General features: G+C 43.3%; 3 protein-coding genes across 5 annotated transcripts in view; 1 reads left to right on the top strand and 2 right to left on the bottom strand.

Moving 5' to 3' along the window:
* Mcr (macroglobulin complement-related) overlaps positions 1-1,492 on the bottom strand; it is a 274,884-nt gene extending 273,392 nt beyond the window's left edge. The window contains exon 1 of the mRNA XM_075670201.1: positions 1,126-1,492. The gene's annotated coding sequence lies outside the window, so the exon portion shown is untranslated. The remainder of the gene's footprint in view (positions 1-1,125) is intronic.
* A 236-nt stretch (positions 1,493-1,728) lies between these two features.
* On the top strand, positions 1,729-5,508 carry LOC142558059 (ubiquitin-like protein NEDD8). The gene is made up of 5 exons (XM_075670223.1): positions 1,729-1,891; positions 2,122-2,139; positions 2,244-2,273; positions 2,359-2,441; positions 5,151-5,508. The coding sequence occupies exons 1-5, from the start codon at positions 1,874-1,876 to the stop codon at positions 5,251-5,253; spliced, it is 252 nt and encodes an 83-aa protein (XP_075526338.1). The 5' UTR covers positions 1,729-1,873; the 3' UTR covers positions 5,254-5,508.
* Positions 5,509-11,580: 6,072 nt separating this feature from the next.
* Positions 11,581-26,955, bottom strand: Aprt (adenine phosphoribosyltransferase). Of its 3 annotated transcripts, XM_075670212.1 has the most exons (5): positions 26,433-26,955; positions 25,197-25,434; positions 21,517-21,595; positions 17,502-17,629; positions 13,445-13,587 (listed from the first exon to the last, which is right to left on the bottom strand). In XM_075670212.1, the coding sequence occupies exons 1-5, from the start codon at positions 26,507-26,509 to the stop codon at positions 13,579-13,581; spliced, it is 531 nt and encodes a 176-aa protein (XP_075526327.1). In that variant the 5' UTR covers positions 26,510-26,955; the 3' UTR covers positions 13,445-13,578. The 3 variants fall into 3 exon arrangements, with proteins under 3 accessions (XP_075526321.1, XP_075526330.1, XP_075526327.1); XM_075670206.1 differs by lacking the exon at positions 17,502-17,629 and having other exon boundaries at positions 11,581-13,587; positions 26,433-26,939; XM_075670215.1 differs by lacking the exons at positions 17,502-17,629; positions 26,433-26,955 and adding an exon at positions 25,922-26,251 and having other exon boundaries at positions 11,581-13,587.
* Between the last annotated feature and the right edge of the window lie 296 nt (positions 26,956-27,251).

The following is a 27,251-nucleotide window of genomic DNA, read 5'->3' on the forward strand; positions in this document are numbered from 1 at the left end:
CTTGCATAGTGCACATGCCTTATCTGCTCCAAGCAAGCGAATCCCGCAAGGATTCCCAGCGAGTCACGCCCGTGGCATCCGCCGCGCCAGTTCGCTGCAAGACCTTGATACCGCCTGAATCATGTTCTAGCCGACGGATCCTCCTCCGTGCTACCTGCGTGCCGTCGCGGACGACATTCGCCTGTGCGCATCCGACAGCAACAGCGCGCGATTCAAGCGCCGAAAAAGTCTCCTCGCGACAGTGCGCCTATTCCGCACACAACATCCCAATCGCGACAACAATGAGGGAAGGGGAGAGAAACTTGAGAAACCTCCAAAAATTAAACTTTCGTTCTCTGGCCTTCGCTCTCGCGCGCAACACGTGCGCGATCTCAGGTTGATGGCTCAACGTGGAGGAATGCTTCAGGCTGGGACCATAGTATGTGCAGGATCATGCTTAGGCAGAACAGTGCGGAGACGGGGCTATCTCGAAATCCGTCAACATGGTCAACATGCAGGCCGGCGCTTACAGCACTATCCACGGTGGCTGACAGTACGCTGCGGGGATTGTTTCGGAGCCCCAACCGAAGTGAAATAATGCATAAACAGCAGCACGAACTTGAGGCGCGAGATTTCGCTGGATGCAAAAACGCTACCATACTGTAAAAAACACACACACACACACACACACACACACACACACACACACACACACACACACACACACACACACAATGACAATCTTAAGAAAACCAAGGGACTTCACAATGCGGCAATATATGCAAGCCCCACTGTTGCTTCTTTTTACGTTTATTCGTCATCCTCAAGGGACTTCGTTGACTGAAGATGAGAGAAAATAATTATGTGAATAGAGTAAAACTGTAGGTGAGCTTCGGCCCCCTGACACGGCCAAAGCTCTCGATATGACAGTTATGACAGGTGCTCTCGATATGTGAACCAACAATTTTGCACAGTAAGGCGACTTCTTTAAACACCTGCAGTGGTGTCACAAGTACTCGTAGGTACGCAGAAAAAAAAAAAAAGAAAAACGGGCGCCCCGGTTTTCTTTTTTTCTGCCTGCGTCCGCGAGCAGACACCAAAGGGTTGTCCAGTTTAAGCCGAGTCAAATGAGGTCGAGTAACTTACCTTGCGAAGTTCGTCACAGCAATCAAACAAATTTGCGCTGGAATGTGTCAATCGGTTTCCACCGGGCGCCGGTTTGAAGGCGCTAGCCCAAGTACACTAACGCAACGGGCACCGCTGGAAATCCCGGCATCGGTCCAGTAACGCATACGATCACCACTGCCACAGCGTAAAGATAACTCAACAAAGGCTAAAATTTTTTCGAAGACCTTTTACAACGCCTTCACGCCTCCACAAAGAGAGCCCAAGAATATTCCGCACGAGTGTATCTCCACTTCGCCGATTCCGCAAACTTCGCTTTGTCGATGCCAAAGTTATTTCACACTTTGCCGCGCAGGTACCTCGTCTTCGGGCTGCAGCGGCAGCAGCGGCACCTGCGCAAAACCGGTTTTCTTACTCGTGTGCCCGTGGCGCCCTCTCGCGAACTTACTACACACGATTACGGGACAAATGACGAATAGTTTGTGTTAGAAAGGCTAACCAACTTATCTTAGCAGCAGGTTAAATGTTATTAAGATAAGTCAAAATTTATAAAGCAATTTACTTGAAGTGCCTCTGCTGTTGTTTTTTTGGATAGCCGTATCATCCACCGCTAGTCGTGCTGGCGTCGCTGCCGGCACTGCTGGGCGATGCTCGTTGCTCACAGGCGGCCCCCGCTCTAGCCCTTATTCTTTGCTGTAGATTGTTCAGGCTACTACGCTCGGTGGGAGTAATTTTGTCAACAGTTTTGCCACCGCTCTCGGAAAGCATTATGCTTATCAAAGTCAAGGTGAGTCAAAAACAAATTGTGTGTTATTGAAGGCAAACCTACCATAAACACAGTCGCGCATACGGTTTTGTCACTGCCTGCAGGAATAGGCGTCCTCTTGTCTGATTGGCGTCAAGCGCAATGCAATTTATGTAAATGTTCACTACTAGTTTTCTTAAGCTAGCTGTTGTAGTAGCGTTGGTTAATGACGGATCTGTTTTGCTTCTTGCATGTCGCTCACCGCACGTCAGACGCTCACCGGCAAGGAGGTAAACTTCAAATTTACATTGACGTGGTTTGCTTGCTCGTTTACTTAGTGAAATTGAGCGCTTTTTGTTTTATTAACGTTGCCCACGCTTATGTTTGTTTGCAGATAGAAATTGACATTGAGCCCAACGATAAGGTATGCAAAACCGTCACCAGTGTTGATATACTGCCTTAACTTGCTTACGAGCGCTTACCAGTGTTGATGTGCTCGAATATTTAAGGTTGAGCGAATCAAGGAGAGGGTTGAAGAAAAGGAAGGCATCCCACCGGCGCAGCAACGGTTGATTTACAGCGGCAAACAGATGTAAGTGTTACTGCCGAAGGGCGGGGATATTTGTGAGTTAAATGGCGTGCCACCCATTTTCTCGCACAGCTTTCGAGCTCTTACCCTTTGCATATATATATAACTTTACACAGCAGAGCGACTTCAAACAGTATCATTTGTGTTCTTCCATCCCACCTTTACCTTGCAAATTTGTGTGATAGTGATCTCTAGCATTTTGCCTCTGAAGTTGAAGAAATGCTCCAACCTTGCCTGCTGCTGTTATGGATGCTTAGCTGCTGGTCTTGATGTTCAATCTGTTGATGCAGCACTGCTATTCTCAGCCTATTCTTACTCACTGATGTTGCTCCCTACCGGCTTGTCTTCTTGCCATGGCTTTCATATTTAGTGCATGAAATTCTTCTGTGGACATTGTCGAAAACGGTTGGGGCATGTTTCCCCAATGTTACCACTATCTGCAGCATACCAGAGTGAACATTGTGTGGCTACTTTGTCTGTGTGGCTTCCACTACTTTCTCTCAAATTAGTGCAAAATATTCATTTGTCTTTGCTGCACACTGCTGAAGTGTTCAGGACAGTAGCTCCGACATCTATGTTACCTGGCATGACAAGCTGCCTCTTAAAGAGCAAACTCCCCCCACTGCTGCCTTGTGTGCAGTGGAAGACTGCGTGCTTCCTTGCCGCCCTCCTCCCTTGGGCGTGCGAGATCGAGCCACCATCCTTCTCAGCTCACCCATGCCCCCACAGCATATGGCGCGCAGCCACAATGTTATTGCACTTGGACTTCATAAGGAACATAACGACGACGACGGAAATTCCCCTGGAGTTTCCATATTATTGCTCTCGCAATAAGTGGTCACAATACTGAGTCCTGCTGAGGGCCTTCGAAAGTGTCTACTAGTGGACCTGACCATTGAGTTTTACCACGAGAGTGCTGTTTGCAAAGCATCTTTCAATCCATTTCATTGTAATTTTATTAAAAGCGAAGCTTTTTTTGTTTTGTTTGCGAACCTTGCCGGGTTTCGTGACCGTGGGTGCTGCAGCCTGGCTGTCCCCTTGCTGATTATGCCAACGAATAGCAGCAGAGGACACACAGAGCTGGCAGTGCGGGGGAAAGAAAAACAAAGTTCGCCTTCACGCATTGGTTGCTACACGGTAACGAGGAAGTAAACGCTTCTAGCCGATGGAATGTATTGAAATTGAGCTGCGTACATATGCTGCCTCTGAAACCATGATGCGTTAAAGTAGCCAGCAACTCCGCTGAAGTAGTCATGCTCGCAGTAGTCAGCAACTCCGCTTAACAAGACTTCGTATAATTTCTGTGTGTCCGTGCTTGTGTGCGTCTGCATGTGTACTCATGTTTTGACTCTTTATGCACTTGCACAAAGCTTCCCTATATATAAATTCCTACTCGGTGGATCTGCTTCATTTTTTAAAATTTTTTCTTTGCATAACTTAAGATCTGCTGTGGAGTACTTCATAGAATGCTTTCTGGAAATCCACATGCACATCCCCTGCTACTGTAAATGTATGTTAAGGCTTCTGAAGAATCGTGACTAGTTTCTACAAAATGCAATGCTGAACCCACTTCAAATGACATGAAAAATCGATAAAATGAGGAATCCGTTTTTCTATTATATGTCCAAATATTTAGTTACAGATGGCAGATGGTAACCATTTACTTGCATTTGGGTGCCTCCTCTAAATACTGCTATTACAATCTCAATGCATTACTCTTGTGGCAGTGACTCCGAAGTCTTTTCAAAGCTATATTTCAGACAATGCAACATCCATTTGACATAGTGTTGGAGGAATACAGTAGGTATATCACCTTGTTCACTAGCATTTTTTATCTGTTTAGCAATTTCTGAAATATCACCTGCTGGGCAATTACAATACCCATTGGTACTGGCCATGAAATGCTAAGCTATCTTACTTTCTGTTACTAATGCTTATGGTGAATAAAGGCTGAACATCTTTAAAGTGGCTTGCTGTATGTACCTTTTCCTTAAGACATTACTTTTCACGGTGAATATGGCCAGCTTTTTCTTTCCAGTCACCAACATGTTGCGGTAAAGCCTGAAGGAAACAGCAACTTTTTTATCATACAAACATACTTTATTTCGCTAAGGTGCATTTTAGTTTAGTTTTTAGATTGCATATTGCAGCTTATATGGCATTGTTGTGCAATCTTTATTTTCGTATCAATTATATCTTGGGGAAATGCAAGCTCCAGGCCTTTTTTCTTTATGCACATTTGAATGTACCTATGTAATGCCTGATAATAGCTTGGAAATTTCACCACTTTTACTTGCCAGAGAAGTTCGACACTTTAAAGGTTAGGCTACAAGAAATAAAGGAGTGAAATGACATCATCTGGCCCATAAGCCTTATTTTTTACGAGTGTAGCAACTCGCACGGCCACTCGCATGCTGTGTATTTTTCACTATTTAAATAACTGTCTTCTGAGCCTCGCATTTTTAGTGGCAAATTATGTCCACCTCCCCTAGAAACACCTCTGAAAAAAAAGCCAGGTTTTCTGCATTTAGCCTTGTCATAAAAAATCTGTATTGTTTAAAAAGATAACACCCTGTATAATACTGTCATACATTACTTTTCACTGGATAATCTAATAGGGCAAGCTGACAGTTTAACTAATTGTGTATTTCATTCTGTATATCAGCATGGGCTCGGTGGTTCTGAATCATGCAATTGTTTCTTCTGTTGTAGGAACGACGACAAGACAGCAACAGACTACAAGGTCATGGGCGGCTCCGTACTACATCTGGTGCTAGCTCTGCGTGGTGGGCGATGGAAGCCCTGTCAACAGTAGGATAAGCAGATTTGTTTCAGTGCAAGTAATGCTATGTGCACCTTGCTTTTCTAATTGGGGCACCAAAAATAAATTTGGCATTATGCTGCTATAAGAAATCTTGTCAATAAGAATACCATACTTTTGTCATGCTTCATTTTCTTGTTTAAACCTCAGTTGATAAATGTGCTTATCAATGAGTGCACTAGTAAAGTTCTTTAGCATATTACTTGCAGTCTCTTGAAATAATTTGAAAATAAAGCTTTGGAAACACTTTTTTTGTTAAATGAGCAACCCATGTTGAAATGGTGTGTAAAACTACAGCGATTTTGAAGATGCTGTGGCAAGACTTCATGTTTTCATCTTGACCATTTTTAATTCATGAGTAGTCTTATTGGGAATAGAGGGTGATAGCATTGCAAGTTGCTATAATAAGAACAAGGTTTGCACCCTTTCCACCTGCGTATTGTAAGTATGCAATGCCATGCATATGGTCAGGCAGTGCTGCCATCCATAGGGAAATTTTCGATTTGGGTATTTTAAGCCTTGTCGAGAGAAAGTCGTCCAAATCTATGGAAGTTTTCCACCAGTTCATGGAGGAAACAAAACCTCGGATGTATTTCTAAAAAAGCTATTGGAAACATGAGAAGCCCCTGCTGCAATGCCGCAATGAATACATGGAACTGCTGGCATGAGGACGTGCTCAGATTTCAATCACTGCGAATTACCTTCACATTAGCATCCCAAGTGACTCTTCTTGCTGCAGCGTGGCGAGTGCATCTCTCCAAGTAAACAGGTTGTTGCGATGTTTTGGGGCTTGTTAATGAAGCAGTGCTGCTGCGCTATTGCAATCCAATCTTCTAGCTGTGCTGTCGGTTTTTTTGCATTTGGAATTAATTTAACTAGTGAAACAAATTTATGCTGCACCACCAAACAAGGCAGCATCAGCAAATGTCTGTAAGCGGACAGGTAAATACCTAACGCAGAGTACAAGGTGGTTGTGGCGCTTAGCAGCCGACTATCCACGCTTGTACAAAACCACATGAGCACTGGACAGAGTCCCAGTGGTCATGTGGTTGGGCAAGTTTTGCCGTGACCCGGACCCGCCGTGGTTGCTCAGTGGCTATGGTGTTAGGCTGCTGAGCATGAGGTCGCGGGATCGAATCCTGGCCACGGCGGCCGCATTTCGATGGGGGTGAAATGCAAAAACACCAGTGTACTTAGATTTAGGTGCACATTAAAGAACCCTAGGTCGTCGAAATTTCCGAGTCCTCCTCTACGGCGTGCCTCATAATCAGAAAGTGGTTTTGGCACATAAAACCCCCTAATTAAAATAAAGGTTTTGCTGTGGAGGAAAGAAAAAAAAAATTGGCCACGCATCTGTGCGCTTCGCTGCAAATGACTTATAAGCATGGTGGTGCTATGTCAGTACGCAGCATGCAAGAAAGTGGCACCCTGTTTGCCTTGACATTTGCATTCTGGAAGAGTCCAGCGTCAATCTTGCTTCAGACTCAAATGTTTTTTGTCAGTCTTGGCCATTTGTTGTCCAAACTTGTTTTGCATGTGGAGCAAAGTACAAACGCGCTGGCATCTTCTGTGAATATAGCTCCAAAGCAGATGTGATTTTAGCATAACAACTTGCACTGCGACATAATTTCAGCTGGAGTGCAGGGACTTGATTATTTAAATACTTCAAAACGATCTTGCAAATAAATTGCATCTTTAAAATGTGTAGACTATTTACAAAAAGCACAAAATTTTACCTTTACAGAGAGCATAGACAAACTCGACAACCACACCTTGAAAAGATTTAGGGACACTTAGGGGAACTAATGACTGGAGGGGGAACTGACTTTGGAGGTTGGCAGTACTGGTACTAGGACGCATCAATCACTGCTTGGCACAGACATAATGCAGTCATTCTATAGCTGCCATGCATACCCTGAAGAAATTGCCTTGGCAATTTCTTCAGGGTAGCAAACATGAAAAGAAACGCACATATTCACTGACAAGTTTCTTTGTAGAGCATCACTTTCTGTTGCTTTGTGCCAATTTAAAGTTAGAGTATTGGCCCATGCTGGATTTTGTCAATTTAACAGGCAAGCTTGTATGTTTATCCAGAATTTCCTCTACCATTGCTGCTTATTGGCTTAGGTTGGTAAAACTTTTCTTTACAATTGGGTCACTTGGACTTGGAGCACTCTTAAAGTCAGTCCCAGAGATGAAGTTCTGAGAACGTTGCAGCTAATTGGCACTTTTGCAAGTGTAAATGAGCTCAAGTCTGAATTGCATGAGATTCCAATTGTTTTTTTCTGCATGCCTATGTGTAAGGTTTATAGTCCACATATGCCAAGTCAGGTCTATGAGCAGAATCCAATAAGCCTGATAAAGACGTGAATAAACGACTTCTGCACATTAAATCAAATTTTCTTATATGGAGTAGCACGTTAAGCATATGGCCAGTCAAAACATCACAAGCATCTGCTTCAGGACACCCAGTTTTGACTGATAAAATATTCTTCCAAAGCTTTAATTTTGTTGATTGTGCAGTAATGAGTTATTCCCACTCTTGTAAGAGCCTGTCAAGGCTTACAGTATTAATAAATAAATAAAATCGGAGTTCAATTTCTTAACTCTACACCATCAGCATGATACATAATTTCACAGTACTTTTTTGTATTTGGGCCATTGCAGTTCAACAGAGGTTCTCGATTTGGCAAGTTCAGTCTTCGGCTTTTTTGCAATACAATGCAGTAGATCTTGCACACAAAAACTAGGCCTAAGTAGTGCCATCAAAATCCATGTCACAGGAGCTGCTGTGGGAACTTCAATTTGGTGTTGCCAACCATCTGCAATATGGCTTACCAAGTCTCCATCAGTAAGAGTTTAATTGTTGAAAGGTAATTTACCAATGTAGCTCAAGTCATTCTCTTTAGAGTTTCTCTCTCCTTATGCCTGCTGTTTCCAGGTTTTTGTGCAGCAGTTCTTATTTGGCATCCCATCGATCGTGTGCGTTGCAGTAAATTCCAAGCTTTCGGATGTGGCTTTTCAGGTTTCTTACGAGAGGCGTTTGCGAAGTTCATACTAGCAGCATGTACCATAAATTTACCATACCATACCATAAAACGTACACAATAGGCATCAAAATGACCACGCATCTCTCTAGTTTTAGCAGAATGTAAAAATTGTATCCAGTGTTCCACAGAACACCACTAGGGTATCAAAACAAAATAGGCAGTGCCTGTCGGGAGAGTTGGTTGAAGCATGGGCAGTGAGCCGCTTTCTGCATTTCGAGAGACAAAAATCCGAACAGATTCAATTCGAGCTGGTGGCAGTGTACAGCGACCATCACTATACACCGTTATGATACACCGCCAGTAGCTTGATGTGAATCTCCTTGCACTTGTGTCCCTTGAAACGCAGAAAGCAGACCTCTGCTTGTGCTTCATCCAACTCTTCCGATAAATTTTGCCTATTTTGTTTTGATACTTTATCAGTGTTCTGTCGTACATGGAACAAAATTTTCATATTTCACTGAAACTGGAGATGTGCGCTCATTTAGATGCCTATCATGAATGTGTGGTCCAAATTTATTGTTCCGTAGGACACTTTCTGAACACCCCTCACATAATGGGTAGCATTTGTTTTCTTAGAGGGAACAATTTTTAATAAGTAGCGACTTTGGATTGGCCTGTTTCTTAGAGAGCCAGGACGAATTGACATGTCTAGTAAACAGTGTTCATTCCAGTTGTTTGGTCTCTACTAAAAGAGCATGCGAGATGTTTTTCTTCTACTATGTAAAGATCTTTTTTTTTTTTAATTAAGACTTACTGCTGTTACGGTGAAGATTCATCAAACTGTGAACAGTGCGAGCAGGTCACTTTTATATATTCTTTTATTTGTTGTGCTATGTGTGCATAAACATTAATGCAAGAAGCATTACAAGTGAACTATGACTATTATGAGGATTTCATTTCAAGAAAACTTGATAAAGTTTTTGGCCAAGCTTATTTGCATGGTGTGACTATGCTTTAGGCCAAGCCATGTTAAAGACAAGCCAAGCTATCCACATCTTAGCATTTCCATGTTGGCACTGTAGCCACTGGGAATTTGAACCAGACAGAAGTAAACAGAAGGATAGATACAGATCTAGAGTTTTCAATCAAGCAATATCTGTGGAGCAGTTTTGACAAGGTGACAGTTTTCTCTGAAGCCTTGTGCTGGAACATTGGCTCCAGAGACCTCTTGTTTGATCACTGCATCTGTTAGGACAAATGTATAGATGACAGCACCAGATGTTTTCTAGGTAATACTGTAAGAAACTGTGGGGTCACTACTGCTTTGTAGATATTTCCTTTTGTGCTTGTGAAAATTCACATGCTCAATTGTTTGTCGATAAAGTCGGTGGCAAGTTGTGCCTGCCCCTCCTGGTCTTATTTTAGACACTAGGCACTAACTAGCCCAACATGTCCTGCTGTGCTCTACTTCTCAAGCATACACACAGACAGGACAGGTTCGTGTCCCTTGTCACCTTTGAGAAATAACAGTATTGCAGGATCACTAAGCTAGAATTCATTCCACTGCAGCACTGGACACACCATGAATGCAATACAGTCAATTTCTGCTGCCTGTGAAGTGTACATTCCAGGAAGACACATTGTGAAACGTTTGACTTGTGTGAAAGCCTCACTGCCCCTTTCACTGCATCATAAATATGTGCATGACCGGAGGCCGTGGGTTTAAATACTGGTAAAAAAAACCGTGAGGGTCTTCGCACAAAACTTTTAGAAAATCCTGCATACAGTTGTGCTTATGGGTGTTGGCATATCTTGTGTAGACTATGTTGCCACAGTTTTTTAGCATGTAGGAGCCTTTGAGCATACTACTTGCTGTAATGCCTGGTCTTATTATTATTTAAAGAAAAAGGCCTAGAGTTGGAGACAGGTCGGAAACTTCCTCCAAAAGGGGCACAATACCTGCCTGCCTCAAGCGAAATGAAAGCAACTTCACAAGTTCCCAGAGCATTCATGCTGAATAGCAATCTTGTTAGTAAGCACTTATAACCAAATTGCAGGGTCAGTTCATAATAGCATGGTTATGAGTGCCAATGCGTGCGGTGCAGATCGCGCTGAGAGCAATGCATCGACGTGGCTCACAGCGTCCGAGATTTGCACTTGTTGCGTCACGCTGCGCCGTATATCTTGGACGCCGTGGCTGAGCGTACTTAGTGGCCGCAGCCAGCGGCCGCTATTTAAAAAACAGATGTGCAACAAATTCACCAATGACTATGATACTCCCTAATGCACAGTTTGACCGCAGCTGTATACATGTTTTCATTTCTCAATATATTGGCTGGCGCAGACAATCTGTCGTACAGCACGTTGCAAAAGGAGCAAAATGTGGCGCGAGTGCTTTGCTAATCGGGAGATCATGAAAAGCCGCACATAGGCGACGTGTGGGCGTGATTCACAGTAGCCACTGCAGACAGACCTCCCCTCATGCAGTGCTTTGTTTTCACACAAACGATGCGTGCTACTCTTGCACCATCGTGTAGCCATCTTGCACAGCACTACGCTTTTCCTCTCATGCTTTCGCCATACTCTCCTCCTCTGTGTTCTGCCTCATGGTTCTGCTGCACCCTCCTTAGCTTTCCCCCTCGTGCTCTGTTCGCTATCGCCGACTTCCATCTTCAGCTGCCCTCCGCATTCATCTTTCACTGTGTTCTTTAGCTCGTTTACAAGGGACAACGCCCAAGCTCACCGCAGGAAAGGGTGCCTAAAGCTGCGCTCTAAAAGATACGGCTAGTCGTCCTGAGCGGGAAAAAAAGTCAGTTTCGACAGAAAAACGGTGCAATGATGGTGATAAAGACTACATGAAGCAAGGTTTGTAGTTCTGCCAGTGTCGTGCCCGCTCAGACAAACATGAACAGGCCTCACTCGATGACCATAAACTTACTGTCACAACGCAAGCGAACGCTTCGCACCGGATTTCTGAAACCTTTAGCTTACACGACCAGCAACACTAGATGTGTGGGAACTCAATGTGCATAAAAGCTACAACCCTCTTGGATGAACCTTGGCACTTGTCACAGAGCGATTATTAGCAAGATACAGCGCGTGGCCCGCGTATAGATGCACGTGAGGAGAGGACAGATAGGCGTAGGTACCTGCCCCCATCCCCTCACGCGTGCTTGATCATGTTACCATGTCTTCACTCTCATCCCATCTCCCTTGTGCAGAAGGAATTGTCAGCACTTGTGTTTCAGAAGTACAAATTTTTGGGCTCGGTTGGTTGCAGTAATAAAGATCATAGCGCTGAATTGACATGGACAAGAAAGATGACAGGGTGTGCTCTAACTATCAGCTGATTTTATTTCAGAAGGGTATGGTACATATATCGATGAAAGGAATACAAAGTAGAAATAATCGCATATGCAAACCAGTGTTTTCCATATAGGCAATTTCTCTTCCGCTCAAAGCTAGCATCGGGGAACTGATGCAATTAGCACCCTCTTTTGCAATCAACCTTGCTTCAACAGTTTCCTGCGTATCCTTATCTGCATTTTCTATACATGATGAAAGAATGGTTAAACAGTGGTTCACACCCACAATCGTCACAGTGCACTGAAACATGCCCAACTCGAGAACATTCCAGTTTAGTGAGGACCTTCATTTAAAAGTCATGTTTTCAGTGAGGACTGACAAATTACAATGGCCATTCAGAGTGATTGTGTCGTACGTGGCAGAATGCGCTTGCATGTTTTCTGCAAGATAAGCTTAGCTTGTTCTGTACTGAGGAAACTTTCCTGGTCACAAGTTCAAACGAAGTAGTAGATCACCAAAGAAATGGAGACAAAGGAATGTTGGTCTGCTCTATTGGATATGCATTGGTACTACTTTATGCCTCAAGATGCCCCAATGTGATTTGAAGACTGCGTATATTACTATGGTATAATCGCATTTCAAACTCTTGACAGGCATTTCAGCCAGTGTGTTCCTAGAGCTTCTGGCATTTTATCTAAGGTCAACCAATGCTGAATGTGACGGGCTCATCTATATTCAGGAGGAAGGAGTTTGTATTGGGTCATGCCTAGTCCCTGCCTTGAGCGATCTGTTTCTCGGATACTATGACAGACATCTAAAAGGAAAAATGGAGGCGTTAGAGATTTTACAAACTGTTTGGTATGTGGACTACCTGTGCACTCTGCAAATGTGCACTCTGCAAATCATGCACTTACATCTGACCTTGATTCCTTGGTCGCTGAATGATTACACTGCCACATCATATTGCTCTAGCAATGTTCGTATAAATAAACTGTACATGTGGAAGAAAGAATATGTGCCTTGTTTGCTTTCAAATGGAATGAGTAGAACCACAATTTAGGTAACCAGTGTTTCATGCATTGAAGCACAAAAGTAACTGGAACACCAATGCATTTTGACTGACACTTTGAAATTTAATATCTTGGAACTGGTGCTGTCCAGAGAATTTGTGCCAAGTGGATATGCCATGTGAACTCGGCAGTTATAATTCGTAGATAAAAATATGTGGTATAACATAACGTAGTTGTCAACTGTAAAAATTGGTTATCTAGAAAATTACATGGGGATGGCACCATTGATGTTTGAATTTAAATTTAAGACTTGAAAGAATTCTAAAAAAAAAATTACGCACCCTTTCTTATTTTGTCGCTTAAATTATGAACGCTATCATCCAATCTCGGCCTGCCAAATGGCTGAAAGCTTATTAATCTTTGAGGCCATGACGAGTTGCAGGGTGTGAGACCGGGCTAGTTGGTATTCCATGCTGAAGTGACTAGTGAAACAGTGGACACTAAAAAGGCAACAAGTACAAGCGCTTGTCCTTGTCACCTTTTTAGTGTCTAGTGTCCACTCTTGCGCTAGTCACTTCAGTCGATAGAAGTTGGCCTGCAGAAACTGCCACCTGTTCCTCCTTCACAACTTATGGAAACATACAAAAGTTTCTGGAATGCTTATTTATACAATATCCACTTATCACTTAGTAAATCAAAGCACGCTTGTCCAAAAATTCAATGTGTGATTAACAGTCGTATATTACTGTATTTAACAAACAACCTTTGAATAGTTTAACAAAAGTAATGCCCTAAAAAACTAGTAGCAGCCTAGGAATTTAGTAATTACACTTTGTATTCCCTTCACTGCTATAATAAAACAACTTGCTAGCTCTCCACCACCGCAGAAAATGGAATCAGGGAGAAGATGGGGACATCCAATTGTTGACGACCAAGGAGTTCTTCAATTTCCACAATGACAAGGCACATTGCTACGCTGGCTCCAGCAGCCTGGATTAAATTGACTGCAGCTTTCATGCTCCCTGAAAGCAAAGCACGCAGCACAATGTAATCAGTACCTTCACTGATGAAAGAACAGCAAAGTCAATGTGGGGTGATTCCATGAGAGATCAACACGGGTCAAAAAATTCATATTTTAGATTTCTTTGAATATTTTATATTTTATGCGCATATCACTCGGTAGCACTAAAGTGAACGTGGCTCCTTTTTTAAATGAATATTTTAGGAGGAAGAAAATAAGCAGATTCTTCAGTGTGGAGGTGCCTATTTTATGCCCAAGGCATTTTCACAAATTCACAATGATGTGAAATACAATATGTTACAGCTACGAAGAATACATTCTTGTGTGTAAAATGTAGACGTAAAGAAGGGTCAGCTAGCACTGTTTGAGGCTTTCGTGCGAAACGGAAGTGTTTTAGAAAAATTCCTTAATTTGGTACAATCTTCAAAAGTTGCTATATTTACGATTTTTTATCAACTAAACCAATCCACGTAGCCTTTTGAAATTCGCTAGACTGTGAGACCTTAAGTTACTTAATAATTGTGCTGAATATTCTTGCTGTAGCACAAATTACCATTTCTAGAATTCGTCTCAAACGTGAAGTTTTGACAAAAATGAATGCTATTTAAAAATCAAAATAAAAAAAACCCCATCGTAAATTTTTCTCAAAATCTCGTAAACAACTGTTCACAGGCACGTGGAAAAGAATATTGAAAAACATGTTGCATTATTTTGTTTGTAATCACAATACAGCTGGTAGAAATTAGCTTTGCCAGAATGCAGCAAGGTGCTAAGAAAAAGGGACATCGGGGTAAAAAGAGCGTGCCTAAGGCTCTGACTTGCCTAAACTTGACCGTGATTGCGACGTAAAGGCAATTTTGACCTCATAATTAATACTTCTGCATAAAAGTGCGTTTAGTACACTAGATATTTGCTTGAATGGGAATAAAGAAGCGTCAACATAAGTATTACGTGGCTTATTTTATTTAACAGCAAGTGCCTTCTCCTTGCAGCGTAGATAATTTGTACCTTCTGTTAATGTAGGTTTGTATTTATTTGTGTGCTACAGAATTAACTGTTAACTCGGTATGAAAGTACACAGGCAACAGAATGTACAGCAGGTAAATGCCTCTGAAAATGTCGTACTGGTCCTTACATGAACGTCATTTTACAACCTAAGAGGCGGTGGTGGGAGTAGCGATGGCATTGGTTAAGGCAGGGTTAGCTGGCAGATAGTGCCAGCGATTGCTTATTTTACCGCCTCTGAAGAAAAAGAGAAAAAGGAACTGTTAGATTGCTATATAATGAAAAGTTCACAGTCCCTAAGGACCACCACTTGTCGGAAAGTTCACAGTTTCTTAGAAAAGCTGGAAAGAAGCACGACACTTCCTCTTTCAGATACTAGGGTCTTTTGGGAAACATTACCTGTTCCGCGCACTCATAAGGAAATTGCCTTCTGTGCAAAACCTCAAGTAGAGCATTTCTTTCTTCATTGAAGTATTGGCAGGACCAGATGAACTCTCGGCCAAACTTGCTGGTATACAATGCATGGGATAGTTGCAGAAGCACCACTGACGAATGCTAAATGATGATAGCGTGCTGAGAACACGTCCTCAGTTTACGAAACGCTGCAGTACTGGCAGCTATTTCCACATTTTTCTATAGGACCAACTGATCCAGAGGGCCAAATAACGCAGTTCTAATGAAGCGAATCCAATACGCAGTGGCACAGTTGCTTGCTTGTTGACTTACTGACCCGTCAGTGTACACTTGTTGATGATCCGCATATGCCTCATTGAAGTGCTCTAACATGGAGGCAGGCAGAGGGCACAAGGGACTTCGAGCATAGCCGATGTATACGCTCAGAAAGGCTTGATCCTTTTCCAATTACCTGCAGCAGTGCGAGACACTAATACAACGCGATCGAAATTGCTGGCGTCGGGCTCGCTTAACCAAACGTGCCAAGACCGTATGGCTGTTGCACGGGGCAAAGATTTCCACTGGTTCTTTTTGAGGCGGCGAAAGTTCTCTACTTCGTACGCATCTGCATAGAGCAGTTTTACGTTTTTCAGCGTTGTGGTCATCTGCGCCATCATTTCAAAGGCTGACCTAATGACTGCAGTGCTGTCTGCTCTGAGATTGTAGAGCGAGGCTTGGTGCCTTACTAAGCCACCAACGCCATCGCAAGCGTTTTTGCCATGTCCTGTGGCCGAAAAAAGCCACTTCGTTGACGCGTGCTCCTTCTGTGACAGCTCGTAAAGCTGATACTTGTTTTTGAAATGGCTACTGGCGCCGTCAGACACGTATGTAACATGTTTGTCAAGCTGAAGTTCTTCCTTCATGTACTCATAGATTTTTTCCAGTGCAAAGCAAGCGTGTGCAGCATCATGACATACGTCATCACTGATGACAGCAAAACATTGAGTGGATCCTGTACTCGTGACGACACACGTAAATAGCGAAACCTGTTTTTTGTGCCAATCGTATGATTATACCTCGTTCGGTACAACAGCTGTCCAATTCTCTGCAAGGTCAAAGTGAAAGACACGGGATCCGTGCTGTTGGTTCCATTTGGCGTCGTATATTGCTGATGCTTGAATTCCCCTTATGTAATCATGGGTGATCCACTTGACAAGCCATACTCCAAGCTCCCGCAGAAAGGTAGTAGCCTGTGCTGTCTTCTTGACGAGGTCGCCATTTTGCCATACCGCATAGTTTACCTCTGTCTCTTCAGGGATTCCCAAAGTTGTAGTAGTTAAAGCATTCTCATTTGCACAATAATCACAATCACCCAGGAAACAATCAGTCATGGGCGAGGTGCAAAGACATAGCTCTTTGAGGTGGGTAACTGTGTAGGCACCTTCAGTGAGCTCTTCTAGCGCGGAAACACACTGTGTGGCATTGGCACAATATATGCAAAGGCACACGTCTTCTTGTGGAGCAAGAAGAACCCATTTTGGCCGGAGAGAATAAAACTTTGAGAGCCCAATAGATGTATCTGGATTGGCTTCTTTAAAGAGACTATATGTCTCCCGTACCGAGCGGGTCATGAACCTCTTGGCAGCATACTGCTTGTTCCCATCAATCGAAACAGATACTACATCCTTTTTGTTGGGACTCTGCCATGAACATCCATGCTCTTCTTTGGTATAATATTCCACAGCGTCTGTTGGGTTCAACCGTGATCTCTCAGGTGCGTCTGGTGCTGACCATATTCCACGCTTCTCGCGCCAACGTCGGGATTTGTATATCATAATAATATTTGGGGTTTTACGTGCCAAAACCACTTTCTGATTATGAGGCACGCCGTAGTGGAGGACTCCGGAAATTTTGACCACCTGGGGTTCTTTAACGTGCACCTAAATCTAAGCACACGGGTGTTTTCGCATTTCGCCCCCATCGAAATGCGGCCGCCGTGGCCGGGATTCGATCCCGCGACCTCGTGCTCAGCAGCCCAACACCATAGCCACTGAGCAACCATGGCGGGTGGGATTTGTATATCATGAAGGCTGACAAATTTGGAATGAGAGCTTGAACTTTTCGGCGCTCCAGTTGGCTTTGCAGCAGAGTCAACAAGCACATTCGCTCTTGATACGAAGAGCACATGTCATAGGCTTTTTAAATGTTGGTGAACCATTCGGTGCACACGCCGTATTTCGTACTTGAGGGGTCCAAATGGCGCTTGCACTCTACGAAGTGAGATTTCGACCTTGCAGTGCCACCGACTTGAATTTGCTTTAGCACCGGGCGAAAGTTCCTTAGTCGCGAATCCGATTTCTGCTGATGAACGTGAGGCAAAGTTTCAAGTGGATGTAGGCACTCCTTTCTACCTCCCAGTTCGTCTTCTTCCGGTAAGAATTCATCAGCTGTTCCAGCAGGGGAAGCATCGGAAAAATGGAGCATTTCTTTTAGTCGCCGGAAGCAATTTTGGCATACCTGGTCGTCATCCTGTGCATGGCGGGCAGCTCGCGGCAAGAGTTTCTGCAGCGCAGATACACCAATGTCTCCAACTTTGCGGAAATTTCTTTGAAGCGGTATTTTGTTTTTGTGAACTTTCAAGTAATCTGCACAAAAGACCGTATCACCGCTGTAACAGTGAGCCATCACACCTCTACTCACACCTCAAAACTACTGCGAACACTGTTAGCGCTTGTCTATGATGAATGACGACTGTGGGATGTGCGCAGAACCCTCAGCACAAAACTGGCCTGTCGTCTGTTTCGAGGTCGTTCACGCCTGATACAAGCAGACGTAAAAATAAGAGCTCCTACCTGAACGAAGTGGAGGTGAAAATTAAGGTGTACTAGATGGATTCCGTAGCTAATCCAAATTCCTTTTTTGATAATATGCAACATAACTGTGCCATCACCTATAGGTGGTGTTTAAGGGATGGTACCTACGACATATTACTGGCTCCCCGATTTCTTCCGGCGGTTGCAATCAGCAAGAGCATGACGTTCGAGATTAGCTTGTGTTACCCAAAGAGCGCCATCGCTGGGGCAATAATTTGGACGCCAACTATACCTGAAAAACCATAAACTAAACCATTGCTTCCGAAACAGGGAACACGGTGTCTAATATCGGAGTTGTCAAGCAGAAGGCAGCTCTTGAGTAGACTGCAAACGGCAGCGCATCGAAACAACGGGAGTGTTCAAAGCTTATTCTGGTTAAGGCGGCGGCCGCACTGCCAAAAAATTTCAATGTATTTACTTCACTTGATCCTTCTCCCACCGCCTCCCGTGTATTCACTACCTATTCTGCTACACTCTACCAACACGATCAAAAGAGACGATTTTTACAGCCGCCGCATCTGAAAGCATGAACTAAGTATAGGCGCCAATGATGGCCGAGGAGAAGCACAACTCCACGAATTTATGTAGAAAATTCAGACATCTTAGAACGGCGTGGTTTAAAAAATAATTCTAGTTTACCAAAACTGTCTTTACGTCGCAATCACGGTCAAGTTTAGGCAAGTCAGAGCCTTAGGCACGCTCTTTTTACCCCGATGTCCCTTTTTCTTAGCACCTTGCTGCATTCTGGCAAAGCTCTCATTTCTACCAGCTGTATTGTGATTACAAACAAAATAATGCAACATGTTTTTCAATATTCTTTTCCACGTGCCTGTGAACAGTTGTTTACGAGATTTTGAGAAAAATTTACGATGGGGTTTTTTTTATTTTGATTTTTAAATAGCATTCATTTTTGTCAAAACTTCACGTTTGAGGCGAATTCTAGAAATGGTAATTTGTGCTACAGCAAGAATATTCAGCACAATTATTCAGTATGTTAAGGTCTCACAGTCTAGCGAATTTCAAAAGGCTACGTGGATTGGTTTAGTTGATAAAAAATCGTAAATATAGCAACTTTTGAAGATTGTACCAAATTAAGGAATTTTTCTAAAACACTTGTTTCGCACGAAAGCCTCAAACAGTGCTAGCTGACCCTTCTTTACGTCTACGTTTTACACACAAGAATGTATTCTTCGTAGCTGTAACATATTGTATTTCACATCATTGTGAATTTGTGAAAATGCCTTGGGCATAAAATAGGCACCTCCACACTGAAGAATCTGCTTATTTTCTTCCTCCTAAAATATTCATTTAAAAAAGGAGCCACATTCACTTTAGTGCTACCGAGTGATATGCGCATAAAATATAAAATATTCAAAGAAATCTAAAATATGAATTTTTTGACCCGTGTTGATCTCTCGTGGAATCACCCTGTGGTCAATTACCAACACTTTTAGCTATTTAGAATGTCATCATGCTTCTTGTTATTGCACATATATAAAAAATATGTAGCTTTCAATACACTGGAAAAACAGTGCTGTTGAACCTCATAACGAAGTTGCATCCCAACATCAAAATACCTTCATTACATCCAATATTCAATATAAGCATATATTTGCTACGTGCCGACTCATTAGCATGAAATGCTTTAGATTTACTTCATAGCTATTTCTCTGTATCCATGATATATGCAGCTTCAACTATACTTAAAGTAGTTAAAAGGTTAACAAAAACCCGGGGCACTTCGCCGACCAAATAAAGATTTAAAAGAAAAGAAGACGTTTCGGCTCCCACACGGGAGCCTTGTTCACAGGTAAAATGAACAAAAGTGCTCGAGCATGAACAAAAGTGAACAAAAGTGCTGACAATGGAAGCACTTGAAAGTCGAGCACTCGCTTCGTTCAGCCCTGCTCCGAAGGCATTCTTTCGCTACGTGGACGACTGTTTTTGCATCATTCATAAAGAAGCAGTTCAGTCGTTCACTTCACACCTGAACAGCATGGAAGCAGCGATCCAGTTCACGGTAGAAGAGGAAGTCGATGGCAAGCTTCCGTTCCTTGATATGCTGATTGAAAGAAAGGGGCCTACTTTGTCGTTCGCAGTTTACAGAAAGCCAACTCACACAGGACGCTACTTGCATTTCGGCTCCTTGCAACCTGCTTCTCACAAAAGGGCAGTGGTTTCGACGCTTCTACGACGCGCGGAGAAAATCTGCACGAGACAAGAAGACTACGCAGCCGACGTAAGCGTGGTACGGCGGGAACTATCAGCCTGTGGTTACCCGTGCTCTTTCTTAAATGCTGTCGAACGACAAATGGCACGTCCACAGTTACCCCATGCTGCCTCTAGTCAAAAGCGCGCCGGAATACCCTATATCCCATCCACGAGTGAAGCTCTAAGCCGTATTCTGCGTTCATACAATGTTCAAGTGGCACACATTCCAAACCAGAAACTACGGCAATCACTCGTCAATGTTAAGGACAAATTACCAAAAGAGAAATTCCCAGGTGTTGTGTACGTTGTCCCATGCGCGGATTGCGACTACGTGTATATTGGCGAAACTGGTGACTTTGAAAGGCGTCTTAAACAGCACAATTATGACGTCAAAAAAGAAAATGTGAAATCCAGTGCCTTGGCTGAGCATGCCACTTCAAGCGGCCACGCAATCGACTGGGGGAAGGCACGTGTCCTTGCCAGGGAAAAGGGGCTATCTCGACGCCTTTATCTTGAGTCCCTCATGATCCAGACTACGCCACACACTCTGAACAGGAGCGATGGCAATCTGCCGTCAGTGTATGCGCGCTGCCTGCGTCACGTGTTCTAGACTATTTAAGCGAGATGCTCGAGCACTTTTGTTCATTTTACCTGTGAACAAGGCTCCCGTGTGGGAGCCGAAACGTCTTCTTTTCTTTTAAATCTTTATTTGGTCGGCGAAGTGCCCCGGGTTTTTGTTAACCTTTTAACCATGTTTCATCCCGACCAGACGGGCTTCCGTCAAACACTGAACTTCATATACTTAAAGTATTTCAAACATCCACACAATGTGACAAAAGAAAAGGCTAGAGTGCAAGTCTCACTGCATGCATGATGCAAGCAGGTAAAATAAGAGACAGCCAGAACTGTCTTCTCGAACATACATTAATCTTTTCTGCATGTCCAGCACATCAGGCTGACTGCATGACAAGGAGAGCCTGCAATTTGTTCTAATTCATTTCAAACAAAACATTCATTTTTTCTTGTAAAAATAAAGGCTAAAGTTCACTACGTTGAGTTTTGCTCTACACCTCTGCACTACTGAATCAGCATGATGTTGCACAATATCAAATTGCCTCCTTGTAATTTGGCCGTTTTGGTGCAGGAAAACTTCCTTGACCAAGCCTTTGGTTTCATTAGAATGCTATGTAGTTTTTTTACCAACAAGCAGTTAACTAGACCGGAGCAGAAGCTGCAAAAATCCATGATGTTACAATGGGCTGGTGCAGGAACATCATGGCCGGTGTCACCACCTGTCTTTGTTACAGCATCTTTTTTTTCTAGCTCGCCTAGCCTCTTTCATTATAAGAGTGCTTTCCTTCTATTTAAGAAGCATAGTCTGCTAATACAGTTGAACCTACTATTCATCTTCGGTGTCCCTTTAAAAGGATGGAAGCAATCATACTTACCACCTGTGGCCAAAAGGTCATCGATAAGAACAATGTTTTGCCCAGAAGTTATACTTTCGAGTTGCACTTCCAATTTGTCCTATAAAAGGAAACAATTGAGAAAAAAACTTCTCAGCTGGGCAGAACATGTACGGTATGCACCAAGCTTGCATGAACACAAAATTATTATTCAAGCAAAATGTGTTTTCATATTTCAGTTTCTTTCCAAGATAAAGGAGGCAACAAAGCAACTAGCCACCAGGCCTTCAATATTCAATACTAGCTGTAGTCAGTTCTGGAACACCAATTGAGTGTTATCTGCAAGTCTGAGTTGTACTGCGCATGCTTTGTTTAAAGTATGCAAGCTCTGACTGCACCTGACAATGCGCTGTGTAAAAAAGATTGCCGTTTTGAGGGCTCTAGGGCTTTGATGAATTGGAGGTAAGTATTTTTCCTTGATCTTGCCAGAACTTAGGAGTGCCAAGTATGCTATGATATACCCATCACAACGACCAGAAACAGCTGTAGCCACACATGCAGTGGAACATTAAACTTCAACATAAATTCTAGACACAACTAGAAGCCAATAAACAAAATCAAGTATAGGGGAAGTTTTTTTAAATGTAGAAACAATATATGAAAGTGGAAGACAAGTTGGAACCCACACTTTCTGCAATATGCGTGCAATGCTCGATCAATTGAGCTATGGTGGTGGCTGTCCGTCTATCTACTTTATGTGGCGTTTCTGTAGGTGAATGAGATCTGGGCCTGGGGGCGTTGGGCAGTGCCACTCATGGCCAAGTAGTCATGAATTCTGGCTACTGTAGTTCTGGCCATGTAGTTATGTTATAAAAAGAATCGAGCCCGTCGATTCCTTTTCTTGTTCATTGCAAAGCAGGGCTCCCAACTGCTGTAGCTTTGATACCTTCAGGTAGCACGAGAGGGTTTATTGGTAAACATGCCAGCCACTAAGTTCACGTACTACACGATGCCTGCAGTTATATTCTACATCAGCTGCCATGGCCATGAATGGCGCTTGCTAACACTCCCAGGGTCAGATCTTGTATACATTCACAAGTACCCAAGAAAGTAGATGGGAGGACAGCTGTCACCTTAGCTCAACTGGTAGAGCACCACACACGTATTGTGAAAGATTTGGGGCCGTATTCTGTAAGTGGATCGTTTCAGAATACAGCCCATGAATTTGGATTTCACTTTTTTTTAAAGCCCGTTTCACATGGTGCGAATCTGACTGTATTCGCAGTTGCAGCAAATGGGCCATCTGACCCTTCGTGCATTTCGATTTTTCTATGTTCAGAGCGCTGATATAAAATAAAGAACCAACTTTAGAGAAGGGAAAGTGTACGTTCCACAGTGGTATGAAAATAAGGAGCGGCAGCGCATGGAACTTACCGGGGGGGCCCGACAGATGGCGCTACCTAAACAGAAAGCTGAAATGCATTTTTTTTATAGTGCAATATTCAATATGGGCCACTTTCTATTGGTGCCGTACGCTGGGTACGCGCCGTGATCGCCTTGCGGCATGCATCAGCTACCATGTTTTAATTGTCAGGAGACTAAAGAGCTTCTACTGATGTCCATACGAACGAGCCACAAGTGAGTGAACAGGACGTGCGACTTTATTGGCAGAAGAAAAGCAGTGCACCTTCTCGTTCACAAGCAGAAATAAAATTTGCATGTCGAGATGCACTGAAACCATTAACGTGAGCTCGTCGCACATGGCAGTCTGGTAACGAGCGACAATCAATAGCGCAAGCAAATTGGACAGTGCCCCACCTCTTTGCATTGACAGTCGCTTTAGCTTGCATTGCGAAGAAATCTGGTGACGCAGGCATCTGCTGCCGCAGCCAACACAGCAACATGGACTACTCTGCATTTTAGTGTTGCCTCCTTATCAGCCTGCACGTTTCTGTACACTGTTTGTTGTAGGATGCTTAAGCAGCATGGGAAATAAAGATTGCTACCCTCCATAAAATTGATGTCTGCCTAACTACAATGCATGTCAACAGCTTAAGTATTAATAATATCACAAATGAGAACATTTGTGTGCTCATTTATACACTAGAAGAGATCACACTGCTGGTTTCACAAGCAAACGCATGAAAGACGTGAAGCTGTTAGAATTGATGCATTCCTTTTCTGCATGAATGTGATGCACCGCTTCACTAGTGCAAAAATAAATGTCCTCAGGTAAACCAAACTGAACAGCAAGAACATTTGGAACCAACAGGTACGAAATATGGGTGAATTATCATGCGTGCAACTGTTTAATACATTAAATTCAGTACTTTAGCTTCAGTTTATCAAAGGGTTATTGAATTTTCTGGACGAATGAAGCTGCCAGCGGACTCGAAAAAATATATTGATAAGGCTACTCAGTCACCCATGGCTACGGCTACGAGATGAAAAATGTGACGCGCGTTCCGATATCGCTCTCTCTTTCATGAATGTGTGCATAATGATGGCCTCGCAACTAAAAGTTTATTTCGGGAACAGCAACGGAGGGTCCTGACTGCCCATATGTAATGCAGCATCTAATTTGTTAACTTGTATCCGCCTGTAAGTTAACGAGACGAATATATTGCATGGCGATTGAAGCAGCGATGTTAAACGACTCACCGGTATTGCCGTCCCCAGTCGCAGCAGGATCTGGCTCCCATTTCGATGCAGACATGTGACATGGCTCACGACTGAAACCTAGCTTTCGGGCTTACACCCCAAGTTAAATAATGCGAGCTATCGACGCGCAATAAACTGGTTTTAGCACAAAATAAGCAACTGATGTACGAACCTATGAATCCGTACCTGCCGTGCACGTGAACATACAGGTAAAAATTTTAAATCCAGGCCAGAGGTCACGTGGGAGGTCAATGATGCTGAATGCTGTTTTGCATTCATAATGGGAAAAAACAACAAAGTTAATAATAATAAGTTCAATTTAAAATTAGGAATGAGAATTTTGTGCTCTTTGTCATGTAATAAAAATGCTTTGTTTATTGCTGAAGAAAGCTTGTAGGTTAAAACTGCGCTTACTAAGGCACCTCTAGCGGGAGATAATGCGCTCACGGGGGAAGTTTTTTAATTGGTGTACTATGCTCGTTTCTTTAGCAGCAGCGTGCGGTCGATTTTTTCGCCCTCTGTGGCCCTTTGTTGGACTTGAGAGTGTTCTCTACAAAAACACACATGCGACAAGGATGGGGAACCAATCACACCGTGGATCGTAGACACGTCACTGTGGCCTTCCTACTTAACTTTGTTTTCATAATGTAACACACTCAAACACAAAGATCTTTCACGAGAACAGTTTTTAAGTTGCTTTACTTTGTTCTGATACCGAAGCAAACTGACGCCAAGAATAATTCAGTCCTCCGCTAGGTGCTCGCAAACACGAAAAATGCAGCTGCTGCGCTCAGTGCATGTGAAACGGGAATGCGAAGTATGCATTTGCGAAAATCACAGCTGTGAAAAACGCAGTGTAAAATCGCACCATGTGGACCGGGCTTTACCTATAATTTCTGCGTTTCAAATAAAAATCATAGGTATTTTCTGCTCTGTTTTCCTTGGCTTCTTATTTGTTGACTTCATGTGTTTATGTTTCAAGGCGCTAGCTTTGGAAGCCCAAACAATGTGAAACATAGATCAGAGATAAAGAGTGAGAGCTTAATAACGTTGTGTGGTACCTCTCCATACTCCAAAGAGTAAGCCTGAGACTTCACATTGCCAGGTAGCTTTCCAGCCTTCCGAATGGGCACAAATGGCACATTTAGGGCAAGTGCCAAAGCAGGCCCTACGAGAAAACCTCGTGCCTCGATGCCGGCAATGATTTGAACATTGGGTACAGAAATGCGTACACGCTCGGCAAACAGGTCCACCATGTTGCGAAAGACATTTGGCTTTCGAAATATCGGCATTACATCACTACATGAGGAAAAACAAAAATAGACACAAATTAGCAATGTTTCACGGTCACATGCACATTTTATCACAATTATTTACCTTCAGAGGCCGCAATAATTGGCAACAAATTTTGAACAGCACTAAACTGATAAGTAACGCATTGCTTTGGGGGTAACAATGATTTTAGCAGCGACTTTGATGTTGCCTATTTGACCTGATATAGAAGCTTGTCTGACTAAACCTGCACGAGCAAATATCCCTCTGTTGTCTATTATCATCTGGAGATTTCCGAGGATATTTTTGGAGGCAGAAGAGCGAAAATTTTCACCAACAGAAATTTTCGTAAAATTTGGGGCAACTTTCGTAGACTAGGCAAACGAGCCCTTAAACTTTTCGAAAAATTCGGGGGGGGGGGGGGGGGGTCGGCATGTACGGTTTTGGAAAATTTCGTGCGCGGATAATACACTCGCAGCTGGTGCGACCATCCGCAGTACTCGACGCAACATACCCGCTAAAAAGCACTATTCTTGCACCCATTCTAAAGGCACTCGACTACCAGGGCGGAACACTTTCTTGCACGAGCTTTCTCAGCAACTTCCCGCTAGTGACCTTGACGAAGAACAGACTGTTGAACAGTTTTTGCGTTGACTAAGATCAGTCGGTACGTTGCTAGTTTTCGAAGACGAGTACTTGATTGCTTTACAGCATACTTTACAGGATTCTTGAGCAACAGGTGCGTGCATTAGAAACGCACGTAAAACAAAGGCCAAAGCTCAAGACGTTTGACCTTTTTTTACTGATACGTCTTTGCTCCCGATACGCACATGCCGATGATGCACGCTTAAAACCAAGGGAAAATAGCTCTTTTTTGCAGGGTAATAAGTTAAGGCATTCACCACCTACGAAATAAGAACAAAAGGGTAAGCTGTCCACTATTAATCAACGGTTAGCTGCGCTGCACAATTTACCACGAAAAAAAAAAAAAAAAGAGAGACATAGGATAACATATAATCACTCACCAAAATAAGATACCTTTCTTGGGAAAGTCTGGGTAGGTTTTCAGTACTGCACAAATTTCCTTAGTTCTAGGATCCATTTACGTTAATAGAAAAGCAAATGTTATATGAGAAATATACCGCGCAATCGAGAAATTTAGCAGACGCAAAACCAATTAACTTTATCGCTACACGTACACTGTACGACCATAGAATAAAGAAACGACTGCACTACAGACAGCTGCGACCATAGAGCGACTTTGGCGACACGCTGCGCGCCGCTAGGGCCACCGTTTATAAAGCTTTTTTTTATCTATAAACGGTGGGTAGGGCCCCCCATAGAGTTTTCTACAAAAATTTTTGTAGGAAACTGTATGTGTAGGGCTAGAACACTCTAGTAGGGCCATATGGTAGGGCGATTATGTTGATGTTGATTGGGCGTTCCCCTTTATAGTAACGTTGCTTTATACATCCCAGTACTAGAGTGCACAAGAATGCGATTGGAGTGGGCTAGGAAACTCTATGGGCCGAGCGGCTGGGGCTCTATGGGCTGGGGCGGCGCATGTTTTGCAGTGAGGTGCGCCACGATGAAAAATACTGTGGCGGCGCTGCGATCGAAGTAAACTCTGCCGCGTCAAGGTCGCGCCGTTCGGTTAGTAGACCCTAGTTCGGTGACTGCGCGTGAATTGAGGCCGCGGTGTCGGCTTTCATTCTACTACGGTTTCCTTTGGAGAACAAATATTTTTCTTGTTCTTCAAGCAGTATATATCTCTCGTGTGTATTTTTGCGAATATAGCTTTTCATCAGTAGGTCTTGCGTAACGCAATCGCAAAAAAAACATAT

The sequence above is a fragment of the Dermacentor variabilis genome, chromosome 1 (assembly GCF_050947875.1).
Source record: "Dermacentor variabilis isolate Ectoservices chromosome 1, ASM5094787v1, whole genome shotgun sequence".
Taxonomy (NCBI): Eukaryota; Metazoa; Arthropoda; class Arachnida; order Ixodida; family Ixodidae; genus Dermacentor; species Dermacentor variabilis.